At 42.3% G+C, this 16,785-nt stretch overlaps 1 protein-coding gene and 1 long non-coding RNA gene across 6 annotated transcripts; one reads left to right on the top strand and one right to left on the bottom strand.

Annotated features, from left to right (window-relative positions):
* Positions 1–3,901: 3,901 nt before the first annotated feature.
* LOC144085155 (carbohydrate sulfotransferase 15-like) lies at positions 3,902–14,535 on the bottom strand. Of its 5 annotated transcripts, XM_077614206.1 has the most exons (9): positions 14,225–14,527; positions 14,110–14,145; positions 7,354–7,887; positions 6,501–6,843; positions 6,215–6,361; positions 5,308–5,464; positions 5,080–5,236; positions 4,497–4,644; positions 3,902–4,423 (listed from the first exon to the last, which is right to left on the bottom strand). In XM_077614206.1, the coding sequence occupies exons 3-9, from the start codon at positions 7,804–7,806 to the stop codon at positions 4,218–4,220; spliced, it is 1,611 nt and encodes a 536-aa protein (XP_077470332.1). In that variant the 5' UTR covers positions 7,807–7,887; positions 14,110–14,145; positions 14,225–14,527; the 3' UTR covers positions 3,902–4,217. The 5 variants fall into 5 exon arrangements, with proteins under 5 accessions (XP_077470332.1, XP_077470334.1, XP_077470335.1 ...); XM_077614208.1 differs by lacking the exon at positions 14,110–14,145 and having other exon boundaries at positions 3,902–4,406; positions 14,225–14,535; XM_077614209.1 differs by lacking the exon at positions 14,110–14,145 and having other exon boundaries at positions 5,173–5,236; positions 14,225–14,530.
* LOC144085157 (uncharacterized) lies at positions 14,383–15,961 on the top strand. Its single transcript, XR_013304034.1, has 2 exons — positions 14,383–14,580; positions 14,969–15,961. It is a non-coding gene; the product is annotated as an uncharacterized LOC144085157 (long non-coding RNA).
* Positions 15,962–16,785: the final 824 nt, after the last annotated feature.

The raw sequence follows: 16,785 nt of genomic DNA, 5'->3' as shown, positions 1-16,785 counted from the left end.
TTACTTTTTTAAGTGGGGGTATTTTTCAAGTGTTTTCGAATTGCTTAGAATAGGTCTGTTTGTAAAAGTATTTTCAGATAAAATTTGGACCGCAAACCTTGAAGTGAAACTTTCCAAGATAAGTGTTTATTCTAAAAAAAAAATAAAAAATAAATAAATAAAAAAAGACAAAACCCACAGACTACATCTAGAACGTGTCCTATCTCATTTTGGCATTGTGTGTCTGTTTCTGGTGAAACAGCTGAAATGAAATACTATGTCACTTGTGATTGGTTGTTGACCACTCCAGGACATGCCCAATCTATCTCACTCAAAGTCATCTCCCCTGTGTCTTTAACATGAACAAGCAGTACAAAAAATGGAGGATTAGATGCACACTCCACATAAGACATTCCCAATAACGGAACGTCAGAGTGGCTCACAAGTCGTGAGAACCTCGGAGTCAAATATCACAGAATTCCCTACGGGTGCCCCCCGGCCCACTCCTCCTACTTTGTGCCAGACAGGCATCACGACTCATAATAACAAGAATCAGAACGGATTTTCTATTTTTGTACTGGAATGCTCTGCTTGTTTTCACTTCTGGCGCTTAGATTTTTTGAAGGGATGGGAGGGGCGGGCACCCCATAGACATTTCGGTCTGAAAATTGTTTTAATTTTTTATTTTCATATCTGAATTAGTATCTCATTATCCTGATCTTGTGCATAATTTAATCTAGTTGTCACCATTGGAGAGGTTCTAGCTCTAAATGAAGGTGCACTGAGGCCTTGACGTTATTTACAGCTATCCATCAAGTTCATTATGTGTCCAATCAAGCTCCTCACTTGAAAATCGTGCGATGCCTCCTGAGAATAAAACCAACAGAAACTGCTCCGTTCTTCATCGGGGCGGCTTTAACCCACACTGGTGAGTCAGAAGGTGCTCGAGTCTCGGATAACTGCGTTCAGTTAATATTCCTTGACTAATTAATGCAATACTTCATATTTCTTAGGGTTTATATACCCTACGGTGCTAAGAAATGTGGCTACTGACATGCAATTAGCATGCTGTCCACGCTCCCTCACCAGTCTGGTTTACACAAGGACTAGATTCAGAGCCGCCCCCGCCCTCATTAATAGGGTAGCGCATGCATGCGTGACTTCCCACTCTCTCAGATACCGAATCAAAGGACGAGCTTTTTCCCTTTACTCCGGTCTAAATAGCGTTCAACGCCCGTCTTCGAGTTTCAAATCAAAAGTAGGCCTCGTGACATGCGGTGTGACGTTATGTCCACCTTTTCCATTACGTTTCTGTCAAAAGCTGTGAGATAAAAAAGCTGTCTAAAAGAGAGAGGGAAGGCTGCAAATAATTGAGACACTCTTTTATATATAAACAGTGCAGTGGTTCTTCCGCCTGACTTTAGTGTACACAGTCCTGGTTCGATTCTGGTGTGGTTGTGGTTGTCCAATTTCATTATGCCCTGCGATTGGCTGGCAACCAATTTGGGGTGTCACTGCCTGCTGCCAGTGGTTGGCTGGGATAAGCTCCAGCACCCTCCAACGACCTTAGTGAGAATAATTGGCACGGACGATGAGTGAATGAATGTATGCATGCATATAAATATACACACAATTATGAACTCTTTGGCTTCCATTGACAATGTCAGCTGTCCAATGTATTTAAACTTGAAGGGCAAGCTGTCAATGCTCATATTTCAGTGCCATCAACATTACTAGATGTCCAATCCTTTTTGACAAAATGGACTGGACCTTGAGCGCCATCAATTGCAGACAATGAGCTAAGTTAATTGACCAAAACTAAGCTAATACAGCCCACGTGGGATGAAATTGCCATGAATGTGGCCCACAAACAAGAATTCTTTTGACATAATCCCCCTGCCCTCCCCCTAAAATATAGCACTATACGCCAATAAATTGAAAAGCTATATCTTTGTAAGGTAGTAACTCATGTCCATGTTCTCAAATGATCATTTTATGAAGGGATTCCACCAAAAAGACAGAATAATATACCAAATAGTGTCACAATCAACTACATTGTGGCACAGGAGAACGTGACATACACACAAGGCGGCATTACAACGTGAGTCGATTATCAGGGCACCATCAGTGAAGGATTGGGAATCTATGGCAACAAAACCAAGGCACTCGGATATTGTTTCAGTCGGCCAAGGGCTCTCAGCTTAGCAAAAAAATCCATCAGGACGTTTGATTAGAAGACACCTCGGCAGTGAATGAGGAGGTTAAAGCAGAAATCGAGCCAGCAAACCGCATTCAGAGGGAAGAATGGCTCATCACAAGGAGGGCTTTCAACGTCTCGAGCCCGTTGAATAGCCCGCACATAAAAGGCATCAATAAGTAACAGAAATAACAATGTAAGGAATTAACAGGGAATGATGGGAAAGTTGTAAATGGCTGTGCACACTTCATTGTGGAAAGGTTTTAAAAATGATATTTTGACTCATTTTTGGGGGGGTTTAACTAATACGAAAGCCAGGTTTGAGGTGTGGGTGATGGTTTTGTCTGAGGCCAGAGCAGGAAATAGAAAGAAGGAATAATGACGGCGGTTCATGGAGGCAGAAGAAAAATAACATCATCACCTGCTGTGAATCAGCCAGCCTCCTTCCATTGGTCCACTGCTCACATTTCACACTCATTAAGAGACAGATGATACAAGTGTGCGTGGGGGGTGTGAGGGTGTGTGTATACATGTGTGTACCAGATCATTTTAGTCCTTTGTAGAACCGCCTACTTAAATCTGTCAGCCAAAAAGGTTGGAAAAACAATAGGAATTCAAACCCTTTTTGATGTTTAAATGCAAATAACAACCATATTTTCAATATAAAGTCATAGTTTATACTTTCTTCACCATTTTAAATGTTGTACTGCCAGATATTTACGACTTGAGTGGCCAGATTCGTGTACTTAAAAGGTCATTGTTGATAGTTTCCCACAAAATGGAGACAAAACATATTTTTTTATTAGTTATTTAAAGCAGTTAGAGTGATTAAAATAAGAACTCTCCTCTCTGAACCTCTTGGCCAATCCTTTTTAGACGAACAAAATTATGATCACGACGCTGTCTAAAATTGTGCTACGTGTATATGTGTATGTGTGTGTGTATGTGTGTGTGTGTGTGTGTGTGTGTGTGTGTGTGTGTCATCGTTTATCTTGTACCTACACAAGGGACTAAAGATGGAAATTAGCACACAATTTTACATATTTACTTATATATGTTCATCAACATGAATATAAATATCTTCATTAATATGTGCTTTTCCTTATCAAAATCAATCAAATCAATCAATCAAAGTGATTAGTTTGAAACTTTGGTTCTTGTATGCTGCAATTTTGGTGAAGACTGCAGAGGGGAAAGCGTTAGAGTTAACGAGGGTCTAAACGAGGGCTATCCGAACGACAGCCACCTGCCTAGTTTTAATGGGCCCGCGGCAAATGAATGAAAATATCATTGAAATAGGCCCACAAGAGAAAATGAAATACATTCAGTTGCATAACTTTCTCTGCATGCACGATTTTCATCGCCCAACTGATTGCATCAGTCGGGATCAATGGGAAATTCCTCTTGTGTACTTTCTGACTGACTGCGATCCCTTTTAAATCCCCCGCTGCCCTCTATCCAACCCTGTTGGATTTAATTGCGCTTAATGTATCATTTCCAAACATAACACATACAACAATCAGGGCCCCTTTGGAAGACTGAACTCTGATTTGAATTTTTTACCGTGAAGGAAACATCTTGTTAGGATGCGAGGTCTGAAAACTTAAGTTTCTAGTTTTTCAATGGCATTTTAGCCACTTGTTAACTGTTTTTCATTAGCTTCAGCTTAAAAATTCAGTCAACATATTGCCTTCTTTTTATACAAGTTCATTTAATGGTAATCAATATAGCTGACTTTTTTATTTGAAATGAACAATAAAAATAAATCTTTGGCAACATGACAAGCTCTGTGAGACAAAGTAGAAGTGGTTCAATTTGGTTTTCCCCAAAAAATGTTTTCAAAGTACAACAAATAATGATGTAGCACTCACTCTACTTATGTATGTTTTGCTTTCCACAGATTCCACATACAACTTGTTGAAAATAAAACAAACTGGGACTTGGGACTTTAATTCCCCTTCAAGCATGGATAAAGACAAAAGAAATAAATAGCAGAATGTACAAAAATGCACACACATGTTCACCCGTAGTGTCTTTTTTTTCAAGAAGCAGGAATTGACATGTCGCTCCACAGGAAGGCCCGGTCGTTCAGCACAGTGGACAATTTACGGTTGAACGGTCGGTGAAATTCCCACAAGAGGTTCTGAGTAGAGGGCAACATGGGTCCCAGGATCCTGTCTACCGCACGTCGGGTGTTGGACACGTGCCCCCTGGTCAGCGCCGCCGCCTCCTGCTTGGACAAAGGACCTGCGGCGAATATCGTACGGAGTGAGCCAGCGCGTTTTTATTTTGAAGAATTTTGACTTGCAAGGTTACTTACCAACATTCAGAAAGTCGAATACTTTCTGTACGGTCTCCCGAAGGTTGGTGGCGTAGTCCTCTAGTCGTAGAACCAGAATTTGCTCTCTCTGGAAGACGGTCAACCAGTCCAGCAGGAAGACGATATACATGCCCAGATTCAGTCTGACCTGAATGCAAGCAAAATAAACGGGGGTTATTATTGCGGTGAAGGGCTTTAGTTGGGATATTGGTTTAGAAAAAAACAGCACCAATTTGGGGAATACTAAAAACTGGAGTCTCAAGGTTTCACTGAGGATTAAGAGACGCCAGGGGGAGCCACATCATAGAACTCATTCATTTTTCTTACCACTTTTCCTCACTAATCACTAGATTCTAAAGTGAGAATTTTACTTTTGCCAAAACGTAGATCACCTAAATAAAGTTTTATACATATTTAGCTATGAATTGAAATTCTCTTATCACTGCTAATCATTTTTTCTTGGTTATTTTTGTGATTGTTTATGACCATGATCATCATCATCATTGAATAATGTCATTTCTGATGATGCCGAGCTGCCATTTACACAAGCGGACACGCTAGAGTCACAAAAATGACGTCTGACCGGCATGCCGTTGGCGAGGCTGGTGCTGTACACGCAGGATCGAAGCGACCTCGCCAATAGGCACGACTGGAAGGCCTGCATGGACTCCAGCACCTTCTGGTGGAAGTCCTCTGTCGACTTGTTGGCCGTCTTGAAGTACAAGTAGTCCGAGTACAGCCTAGAAATGGGACAACAACATCAGCGGAAGAGAAGCGCGACAAGAGGTGTCGTCGTTGTTGTCATCGTTGCCTTTCTGCAGGCTCTCGGAGCATGATGATGATTTTGGCTTTGGGCTGCACTGTGTGTATGAAGTCCTGGGCCAGGAAGGGTGGCTCTGCCTCCTCCTGGTCGCCATGGAGATAGCTCCACGCGTGGTTGTCCCACATAGTGGACGCGCTGGCTTCACCTTCAGAATACATTGAGTGTATTAGTGGATTATTATACATTAGTGCTTGTACCTGTTGAGATCCTTCCAAAACAATTTAGGCAAATCAAACTCTTAAATAATCTTGACTCATTCAAATGATCTTGAATGTAATGTGTTCCAACTCAGACCTGGGTTCAAATCCAGGTCAGTCCACCTGTGTGGAGTTTGCATGTTCGCCCCGGGCCTGCGTGGGTTTTCTTCGGTTACTTCGGTTTCCTACCACATTCCGAAGGCTGATTGGACACTCCAAATTGCCCCTAAGTATGAGTGTGAACGTGAATGGTTGTTTGTCTCCTTGTGCCCTGCAATTGGCTGGCCACCAAATTAGGGTGTCCCACCTACCTCTGGCCCAAAGTCAGTACCCCCCACGACCCTAGTGAGGTTAAACCGGTTTAGAAAATTAGATAAGATGAGATGTGTTCTAACTCCCACCACCTAAAAGAAACTTATTGTTATTAAGTCACAAATTGGACAGCTTGGATTCAATGTGACATTTTGGACATACGTGGAACATTGTGTCAATGTGAGTTGTTCCACTGTAACCTCAAGAATTTCACAATTTGATATGATTGCATTTCCATCTGTTTGCATCTGAACCTCTCGATGGGAATACGCACACACACACACACACACTCACACACACACACACAGAGTGAGTTTAACTTGAGAGAACAGTTCAGTATGCAAAAAGTTGATCACCTTAACACATACAATTTCACACATATTCACCTGTTATGAGCTTGGCGACACGTTGTTGGTCTTTGTGGGAATTTCCAGTGCTCGATCCTTGAATATTGTACGCGGCCAGGTCAAACAGATCCAGGTAATCTTCCAAAGAGTAAATCTCCTGGAATCCATCTTTGAAACGGATGTAGCCTGGAATGGCAACACACAAATTTCCAACCGCCCTCTTTCACATCAAGGACATTTGTCTTTCCCATTCAAAATTGAACTCAATCGATATTCTAACTCTCGCAAAGCACTTCCCAGTGCGGAATAGATGAGCACGCCTCACCAAAACGTTTCCTCGTCCACCAGTGCGGCTCCTTCATGGTGTTGAACTTGACGTCGGGGTGCTGCAGCAGCCTGTGGAACAAGTCGGTGGTGCCGCACTTGGGCTGCCCGATGATGTAGAAGTACGGCAGGCACCGCAGGCGCGCCAGCCTCCCGTCTTGACGCCGAAGCGGGCGCCGACGGAAGGCGTGCGTCAGGCGGTCGCACACGCCCTTGAAGGCCTTGGAGCGCACCGTGTAGCGGTTGCCCCCGTACGGATCTCGACTCTTTTCCGCAGGGAAGTCCTCGTACCAGCAAGGGCTCTTGATGTCCGGCAGGAAGTGGCGAGGGATTGCCGAGAACAACTGGAGATGGAAGAAGAAGAGCTTGTGTGACATTTTGAATCATCTGAGGAGCATCCAAACATTTTTTTTGTCCTCTAGCTTTTTGGAATGTCACACTCTGATTGGTTTACATGTCATATTTGTGCCAACTGAATCTCACGTGGGCCTGCCAGTTTATTTTTGGCTAGAAAAGCAACTTACTGGCCGCCATTGATGATGCTAGGTATGCTAAAATCTTCCTGGAATCATGTTTTTCAGGACTTAGTTCCTCTTCTGACACACTTTCTACCAATCTCACAACACAGACAATCCGCTGTCAGCCGCTCTCTGCCGGAATCCTTACCTTTGATGCTGCATGGGTTTCAACTATGCAGAGGCAAACTGTTCCAATAAATGATTTTATCGCACAATTCCAATAGTTACAGGTCTTTGTGAGTCTCCATGATTTGTTTTTAAAGTCTCTGACAAGATTTTATCATTTAATATGCGTGATAGTGGGACTTTGAGGATATTGACTGACAGAGTACTCACATGAGAGTCCGTCCGGATGATGTCCTTCTCATCAGGAACCCTTCTTGGTGGGTATTCCAGTTTCAATCTGATTTCCCTCACCAATTGTGTCACGTTTAAGCATGTCCTCTTCAAAGAAATACCCAATGCCAAAGCCGCTGTGGCATTGGCGGAGGCATTGCCAGCTTTAAGGTAATAGGGCGAGGGTGTCAGCAGGAGTCCTCTCTTGTCCCACGCCAGAATGTAGGAAGCCGTGATGAGGAAGGTCAGAGTCAGGCCTAACAGGAAGACCACCGCTCGGGCTTTAGAGAAGCTCCGCGGGTTCACCCTCGGCCATCTCGTGCACACCATCCCATGCAGGTAAGCGTGCGTGGCATTAAAGTAGGTCCCAATGTGGGACTTCTCATGGTCTTCCACCATAGATGTGACGCTGGGGTCCGATTGGGTGATTGTGCCATGATTGTCCCCCAACATGCTGTCACGAAGAAGGCATGTGTCGGGAGAAGCTCATTGACAATTATTGTCTATGGCTTTTTGTAAAATTTGAGACAGCTCCTAAAGGAAAGGAAAATATTATTTTAATATTAACTTCTTGGCAATGCGTGTCAATGTTAAGCATCCTAATTTTAGTTTCACAGGCGTGCGTGCATACGGTTGCTTGTTTTAACGTAAAAGAGGTGCTCTTGAGGTCAGAATAACACTGTAGTCCGACACGGCAACATAACATGAGTTCTTTGTGGAATCAAAGCTTTATTTGGTCGACTTTACGAGGGTAACTGTGGAGATTATGAATGGACACATTTCGGTTATTGATACAGGTGGAAAAGCAGTGGTTGCGGTAAAAAAAAAACGAAAGCGGGATTTAGATAGGCATATTTTCACTTGTAGTGTAGCCTACAAGAATGTGTAAGAGGCAAGACATTTTAGCAAGACTTCTATGGGGAATTATAGTATTTCTGTGATAATATAACATCACTTAGCAGTTATATTATTAGGGATGGGACAATCAGTTAAGAAAATAAGTATTTTAATCTAAATTAGATGCGAAAAAAGGCAAAAGAAAAGTTAGCTTGAGGTCACATGACAACACCCTGAATGACACTGTTTTGTACTCACATTGATCATTTATCTCCTCACTTCTCGAAATACTTACATATTACCCTAATATTTAAATATGACAAAACTATATAAGAATTTGAAATGAGCCCATAAGAAATACGTTGAACCCTCAAAAAACTAAACAGATTTTAGTAGGCGAGACCTTGTGATGAATGATGTAAGCCTCGGTTTTGACTTGTTTCCATAAAGACTGTGGGAGTGCCAACAGACACATTGTGTCAAAAAAAGGTCATGAAAAGTGCACATTTATTCTAATAAAACATATCCGCTGATCTCACATATAATGAAATGCACATAGTAAGGCACCTTATCAGAAAACAGTCAAGTATATTAGCCTATTGTGACGCTTTTAACCTCTTCAACATTGAAAAAGTTGATGCCAAGTGCGGTGCTTAAAAGGTTCTCTAATTACTCACAGATTGCTTCACTATTTATTCCACCCTCTAAAGCACACGTGTCAAAGTGGCGGCCCGGGGGCCAAATCTGGCCGGCTGCATCATTTTGTGTGGCCCGGGAAAGTAAATCATGAGTGCCGACTTTCTGTTTTAGGATCAAATTTTATAGTTTATCTAATGGTCCGGCCCACATGAAATCGAGTTGACGTTAACGCGGCCCGCGAACCAACCCGAGTCTGAAACCCCTGCTCTACAGACACAATTCAGGTATTTTAGAAGTTCAACCAGTGGATTGAGGGCAGGTGTTTCTTGTTTCAGCACAACCCCAGTTGGTTAAACTGTCAGCGCTGAATCGGTTGGAACAAAAACCTGCACCGACAATGGCCCTCGAGGAACGATTTGACCACCCCTGACGTTGCCTCTGTTTCTTCTTCACTTTTCAACCCGCTCTGTTTAGCCTCAACATCCCAACATTCTGCAGGAAAACCTTCCAAACGCCTTCCAAGACAATGCACGGGTGCTTCACCTCCGCGAAATGTCGTACGCCTGGATGTTTATAGCTGTGTAAATGCACCGTGACCTCCTGCCAATGGGAATTGGCTGTCATCCTGACAAGGGAAGGGAAAAACATGGCCACCAAAAAAACACTAAATTCAACAATATAGAACATTTTAGTGATGTACACAAATAGAAAAGCTCATTTTTTAAAGTGCCTTCAACCATGTGTGAGGATCAACCAGTACTGTTTTCAAGTGACTGTCCTGCTGCCCTCATTTTCAATCATAAAGTGAGAAAATGCTCCAATTCGGGAATGTGGGCCGATCAAAAAAATGTAGCAAGACCAAGCACTTTTAAAAGGATGAATGGATGAAAGCTGAGACTCAACTCCCACATTTCTAGCGTAGAACCAGAACAACTCTAATGACAGATTTTGTCATGGATGGAAGATAATCAGACGTCAGGGATTTGACCTCTGATAATCTGTTCAACAAACATGCTCAAAGATAAATAAGCGACGTTTTACTACAAAAAAAAGCAGGAGCTTGTACAAATAGGACATCCATCTCAGGAAGCCCACCTTGACATATGGATCACAGATGTGCTCTACTGTGTATTTACACACGCATGTACGTGTATGTTTTTCTTTCGCTGTGCTTTAAAGCCAATGTGACATTAATAACAAGCGGAGAGGCGGAAAAGATGGCTCCTACGGTGCAGCATGTGGAGAAGAGGCGAGGAAACAGCAGGTAAACGAAGGTCATCCGGGTTTATTACCACTATTTTGGGAGACAAATGGAGCGTTATTCTAAACCACTTTATTTGGAGAAAGTGGGGAAACATAAAATGTTGGCGTTAAAGTCTCGTAGTGAAGAAAAACTGCTTCCAAGTGGGAACTCCAGTTTAATAATAATATAAAACAATATATCCAGCTTTTTTGTACGGGTTCCTCCGAAAGACTTAAGACTTACTTAACCTCGCATAGTCTCACGGGTACAAGGTTGATTGGTCGCCGGTCTTTTGGTCGCCCGGAAGGTAAGTGATAATTACCATTTAAATCGTTGCTCAAATTCCCTAAATACAAACTGCAAATTACTATTTAGTCATACTTAATGCCCTAGTAATGATTAGGCTAAAGAAAAGCTCCAAATTTCCTGGACTTTTATTGTTTATTGTTGGAGAACTTGTTAAGACCCGGACTGACATAGCTTCTTAAAGGGACAACGCATGTACATACAAACTCTTCTACACTCACACGTCGGCTCAGTGAAACTGCTCATGGCCATTGTTGGCTTTTATTGATGCGTAGACCGTGTTGTTTTACCTTGTTTTGTCGCCGGTCTTTTGGTCGCCCGTTGTCGCGGTCGGGGCGACCAAAAGACGGCGACCAAAAGACCGGCGACCAATCGACCGCACACGGTCTCACGGGCCTCCAACGTTGCTTTTGGCCAGGGTGGAGCTTTTAGGGGGGTTTTGGGGGTCCGATCCCACCCGAGCCCTGGCCTCTGGGGGCCCTGGTTTGCGGGCATGAAGGGGAGTGGTTAGGAGGTAAAAATGCTAGTTCCACTTTCAGCATCGGAAGCCATTGAGTAAAATGTAATATATGGGATAAAGAGGAAGAATGTAAGCAATCCAGTGTAGCCCAAAATAGTGGAGTAAGAGTAGCGCTCACAGATCTACTCTAGTTAAAAAGTATAACTATTCCAAGAAAGGACATTTTCCTTAAAGTGCATGCAAAAAATGAAATGTAATGCAGTATTACTCACCTCTGCTTCACCTGATTCATATGACTCACTTTCTAATTTTCCGCTGAAACTGAAATTACTAAACGTGGCGCTCGAAGCTGGCACATGGCCGATCTTCTTCAGTTCACCTCAGAGCACATGCGACTTTTGAATACTAAAAATCTGTCAACGCTTCTAGACGTGTGGGATCAAATTTGCCGCACGCACACGACATGTAGTAGCTTGATCACGTTCATTTCTTAAGACTAACGCGATTCAGAGACAAGCCCGTATCTGTGAATGCACTACAGGCCAGGCACAGACCTACAGTCAATAATATCGTGAAATATGTATTTTCAGAAGCAGTCGGTACGGATGGATCCAACCGATGGCATGCGGTTTAAAGTCCATGGAAAGTTCCCTTTTCTCCGTAAGTGTCGTTTATGCAACGTCAATCAGGAAAAAGAAGCCGGATTGATCTTGATTAAAAAACCATACAGGATGGCGCCTTCTGCCTTCCATAAGAGACAATTTAATAATAACAATCTTGAAATAGTGTCACGTGGAACAGAGAAAGAATCCAAGGGAAAGTCATTAGACATCCGGAAAATGAATCGATGGGAGCAGCGTGGGATGACGAATGCAGATAAGAATGAGAGTGTGCAAGAGTTTGTTGCAATGGGGTCATCCCCGAAAGTTAAGAAAACGCACTTGAATAAGAGAGACTCAGAAGAGCTGCCAGAAAACTGAAGCGGAATGTCCAACTCCCACATCCTCAAGGCCACAAGCTTACGATGGAACCCCAGTCCGAACCTTCAGATAGCGCGCTCTCCTCCTCAGATAGCGCGCTCTCCTCCTCAAACTCAAAATCTTACATCAAGATTGGAGGTGGTCAAAAGTAGCTTGCTTTTCACATTTGAAGTTCTTCCACTATTTCAAGGTGAGGCGTGCAGTCTTGGTCGCACTAACTGAAGTCTTCCTACCCCTCAGGCCAAAAAAAAAACCCACCAAGGCATCAGCCTGTGGGAGGTTAAAGCTTGGGTGTGTGAAGGTGTGGTGCATTGACAAAACATCTGTATCTAATTCCCTTAAGGAATAAAGAGCTATTTCCACCACGCACGGGTGGGCAAACCGATCCTCAAGGTCTGCTGTGGGTGCAGGTTTTGATTCCAACTTAGTCCGGTCAGCCAGTTTAACCAATGAGATTTCAGCTGAAACAAACAACCTCTGACTGCCATGACACCAGTAAAACACCAGTTGTCAATTGGACTTAACTGCAGGGCCCTTAGTGGAAAAGTTTTCCTACTTATGTTCTAAGCCAAGGGTGTCAGACTTGGGTTGGTTCGCGGGCCGCTTTAATGTCAATTTGATTTCACGTGGGCCGGACCATTTTAGATATAATATTTAGATTTTTTTTATAATTATGATTAAAAGCCCTGAATATTCAGTTTTTTTATAGATCTGAAACAATGTTTATTTTCGCTTTTTTTATATATTTTAGATTTTACAAAAAGATTTTTGAATTAAAAACATAGAAAAAATTGATTAAAAATGACAATTATTGATTTAAAAGGGCGAAAATCAGGCAATTTAATATACATCTATACTCTTCATTTCGGGCCACACAAAATGATGCGTTGGGCCAGATTTGGCCCCCGGGCCGCCACTTTGACACACGTATTGACCTTTGGGATTTCCTTCCCTCCAAATATTGTAAAACACACAAAAACATATGGGAGAAAATACTCTAATCACGATATTATAATATCTGAAGAAACATTTTAGCACACCAACATCATGCAGTCATTTATTCACCTTATTCCTTTGTAATATATTTTAACAATGATCACTACCAACTCTCCCATGGCGAATGGTTTGGACATCTATCTTTGTCAGTGACACTGAAGCATGGGAAACACCTTTCACTATTCTCAATGTCACGACACAAGTCAGAGTGCAGCCGTGGAAGAAATCCGCCACTGTAATTCATCCAAAACGCAAATCTAAACGTGTCGGACTAGAATAAACACAAAAGTAATGAGAAGCGCAAATGGTCGCCTGCGTGAACACGAATATTTACAACACCGTTGTCTGTTCATGCAGAACTGCACACTGCAATGTTTTCACTTTACTCTCTGCTAGGCCATCGCTAAATAATACTGACACTGTGCAGCTGTTTAATGAGCTGAGGGTTATCTTTAAGGATTACTGCTAAACACACACATACACACACACAAACACACACAAACACACACACACACGTACACACGTACACACTCATCCAAAGAGCTTCTGCCAACATTTGAGGAATTCTAATCTCACAACTGGCAAGCATCAAGTGTTGAATACTTTGACCATAGTGCAACGCTTCACTATTTGTGGGAGATTGGACCCCAGCCAGATGGGAAATATACAAGAATAATTGGTGTTGTCTAATAAATTAGAATTTGATCTTTTTTTTAATTTTGTTGTATTTTTTTTATTATGTATGAGATCATTTCATTCCGAAATCATGAATCATGAACTTTTAATGGAATAATAAAAACTTAAACGATAAAAAGAATAATAGACAATTAGAATCTCATTATAAGTAGCTGTAAAATTGTTATAATAAGCCAGAAATCCTATAAAAGACAGGAAAAACGCAAGAGAACAAAGTAGAGAACATTACTGTAAAATTGTCAGTTGTCTGTTTATTATTTCCCATATTACAATACGGCCGAGTGGTTATCACGTCAGCCTCACAGTTCTGGGGTCGAGGGTTCGATCCCAGGTGGGTCGTGGACTTTGCATGTTCTCCCTGGGCTTGTGTGGGTTTTCTCTGGTAAATTTGGTTTTCTCCCGCATCCCCAAAACATGGTTAAAGACGAAATTATGATTGTGAGCAAGAATGGTCATCCGTCTCCTCGTGCCCTGCGATTAGCTAGCCACCGATTCAGGATGTCAGTTAGCTGGGACAGGCTCCAGCACCCCCAGCGACCCTTGTGAGAATAAACCTTTAAGGATATTGAATGAACGAATAGAAAACAATTGGCTCTCACCTGCGATTTAGAGTACAACAGTAGTAGTAGTAAATCCTATGGATGCAAAAGTAAACAAATATAGGTGCCTATCAAAGAATATTTTTCTAAATAGCCACTTAAAAATGATACTCACAGGGGGGAGCAGACATGATCCATCAACAAAACGATCCATGGCGATCTAAACTGGAGAAAAGAAATCGGGACAGGTGCCTGTCTGTTTGTCTTCCTCCCTGCCAGCCCGCCTCGGGTAGAAACGCGCACGGAGTGCCTGTCGAACGCGCAATGTGCCCATGGTCGACTTGGACAGCACGACTGAGAGACTTTCCGCTGCTTCCATCCGACTGTCGGAGGAGCGAGGGGAGGCGCACCAACGATCAAATCTGACGGAACTCATCTCATTACTTCCATGGAGCTGACAATGCACGATGATGCGCGCTCTGCTCTATTTTTAACCGCAATTGATCGACCGGCGAGCGCTTTGGGTGCGAGGTAAATCGTGTGTGACGATTATTTTCGGTTGGGGTCATAAAGTTAAGAAACACTTTGGGACTCAGTCCCAGAAACTAAGTGCACTGCTTATTTTTTATAGGTTTATATTGGCAAATTATCATTGAATATGGTTCATTAAAGTATCTTAAATTCAGCCTACATTCAATTGCATATATTAGGTTTAACAGGAGATGGGGGTGTTTCTAATTAATGTGGAAAAATAGAATTTCAGTATATTGGGCTTTACATAAATAAGTTTGGTGAAAAAATAAAATCATTCAATCTGATGAAGAGCTATTTTGGTTGTGATTTTCTTAACTTTTTTGCAGTCAAAGGGAATTTTGAAATGTAAATGATATCAGATGTTTTGTCTCCCCTATTAAATGAGGCAAGAGAAGATGTTGTGACCTTTGTGACCTCCTGGATTCGTCGAATCATCGCACTATTGTGTGCCGACTCTTCTATAATTTGCTTTCTATATTCAACCTGTCACAACCGTCATTAACTGTTTTGTTAGGATTAGCCATTGTCTAATGTGCAACTCCTATGAGCTCAAAAGTTGTCTCATTTTCTGGCCACTTTTTGGTAAGAGTTCATATTTTATTATACATCTGTTGGGAATATGAATGTTTGTTTAAGATGGAAACATTTTAGAAATGCAGCCTCATTCTTGACATGTATTACAGATGTTTTTTTCTTTTTAACCTGCATCCAACAGGACATCAGGGAGGGACAAAAGCAACAAAATGACTATCAAGGGACAAGCTGAGGAGAAGTAATGGTGCTTTACTCAGCTTTTATAGTGAGAGTCAAGTCCGTATTGGGTTAACCAACATTGAGATGATTCGGATTAACCAGAGCAAGTCCAGTTTGCTAATCAGTGCTTATTGTCCATCTTCTCAGCAGCTGTTTCTGTCGATCACCTGTTTGTCATCATAGAATCTGTCGGCGACAGCTGCTCACTGCAAAATGCAATGACAATGTTCCCATATTATTAGTAATCTCTATTATTTATTCATAATAAAGCTCACATGGTTTCAGGCAGTGCTGGTGTAGGTGCTCGTTTAATATCAAAATGGCTAACTGGAGCCGCAATGGCCGTTTTTTTTTGTGTTTTTGTTTGTTTTTTTGTCCTTGAAGTCTCCTCACTTTGATTGAATTAGATCAAATTGGACTTCACTGTCAAATTTTAGAACATTAGCTTGAATTGTGGCTGGTAAAGCACTGAAAAATGTATTACAATACAGTACTACCATACTGTGGTAGTTTCATCAAAATCAAATGAGCTCTTGCTTTGACATTTCAAAATGTCAGTTCTGTTGGTTAGACTTTAAGTGACTCATTTTAACAGACGTCCAAATAAAGTATGTCTGAATCCTGAGTTGACCTCCAAAGAAAAACTATTGATTTTTCCACTTGGTGATTGAATTCTCAATGGATTTGTCTTTAGGATTTTCCAGACGATGAAGACAGCCTACTCCGTTTTTTTTAGTCTACAGCTTGTGTCTTTCCATTTCTTTATGCCATTTGATATATTCCTTCCACGACTTCTCAAGTTGAAAAATAGTAATAAAGCAGTTTTATTTGACTGGCACGCCATTCGGCGGTAAGACAATAAAAGATTCCCAATTGCAGGTCCTGACACGCAGGCATGATTTAGCATAAGAGCAGGAAGAACTTGGATCACTTCCCAGTCCTTAAAGCTTCATAACAGTTTGGGAAATGACGCGCCCGGAGTATGAATGATGTCGCTGTCGGATCTCGATTAAGGCCGTCCGCTCGACGACATTCTCGCCTCGCAAATCTTTGAACTTTGTGTGCCACGCAAATTTTCCAGGGAGGAAAGAGGTGTGAGGTGACGTCGAGTTATTGGCTTGGGTCGAGGGGCATTCCGAATCCTCGTCAAGTGTTTCCCCTCCACACTTTGGCCTAAAGTTGTTTTGTCGGGCCTCCTTCGTGTCACGTGACATCACCGGAGACCTTGTCGCTCTTTTATATTCTCCGCATACGCCTGCAATGTTAATTCTGCGGACGAGCAAAGATTGCCATTAATTACAGCGTGACACAAATACCGCAATGCCGAAAGAGAGGTCAACCACGCACCAACACACGCCGAAGACCGGCGCGTTGCGGTAATTAGAGTCCATTATCTCCGAGCGGACCCCTGGCTGGTTAATGAAGTCTGCCGTTGTCGGTTTGATTGGG

This window comes from Stigmatopora argus, chromosome 11 (assembly GCF_051989625.1).
Source record: "Stigmatopora argus isolate UIUO_Sarg chromosome 11, RoL_Sarg_1.0, whole genome shotgun sequence".
Classification (NCBI taxonomy): Eukaryota; Metazoa; Chordata; class Actinopteri; order Syngnathiformes; family Syngnathidae; genus Stigmatopora; species Stigmatopora argus.
This window is presented reverse-complemented; position numbering and strand designations above follow the sequence as displayed.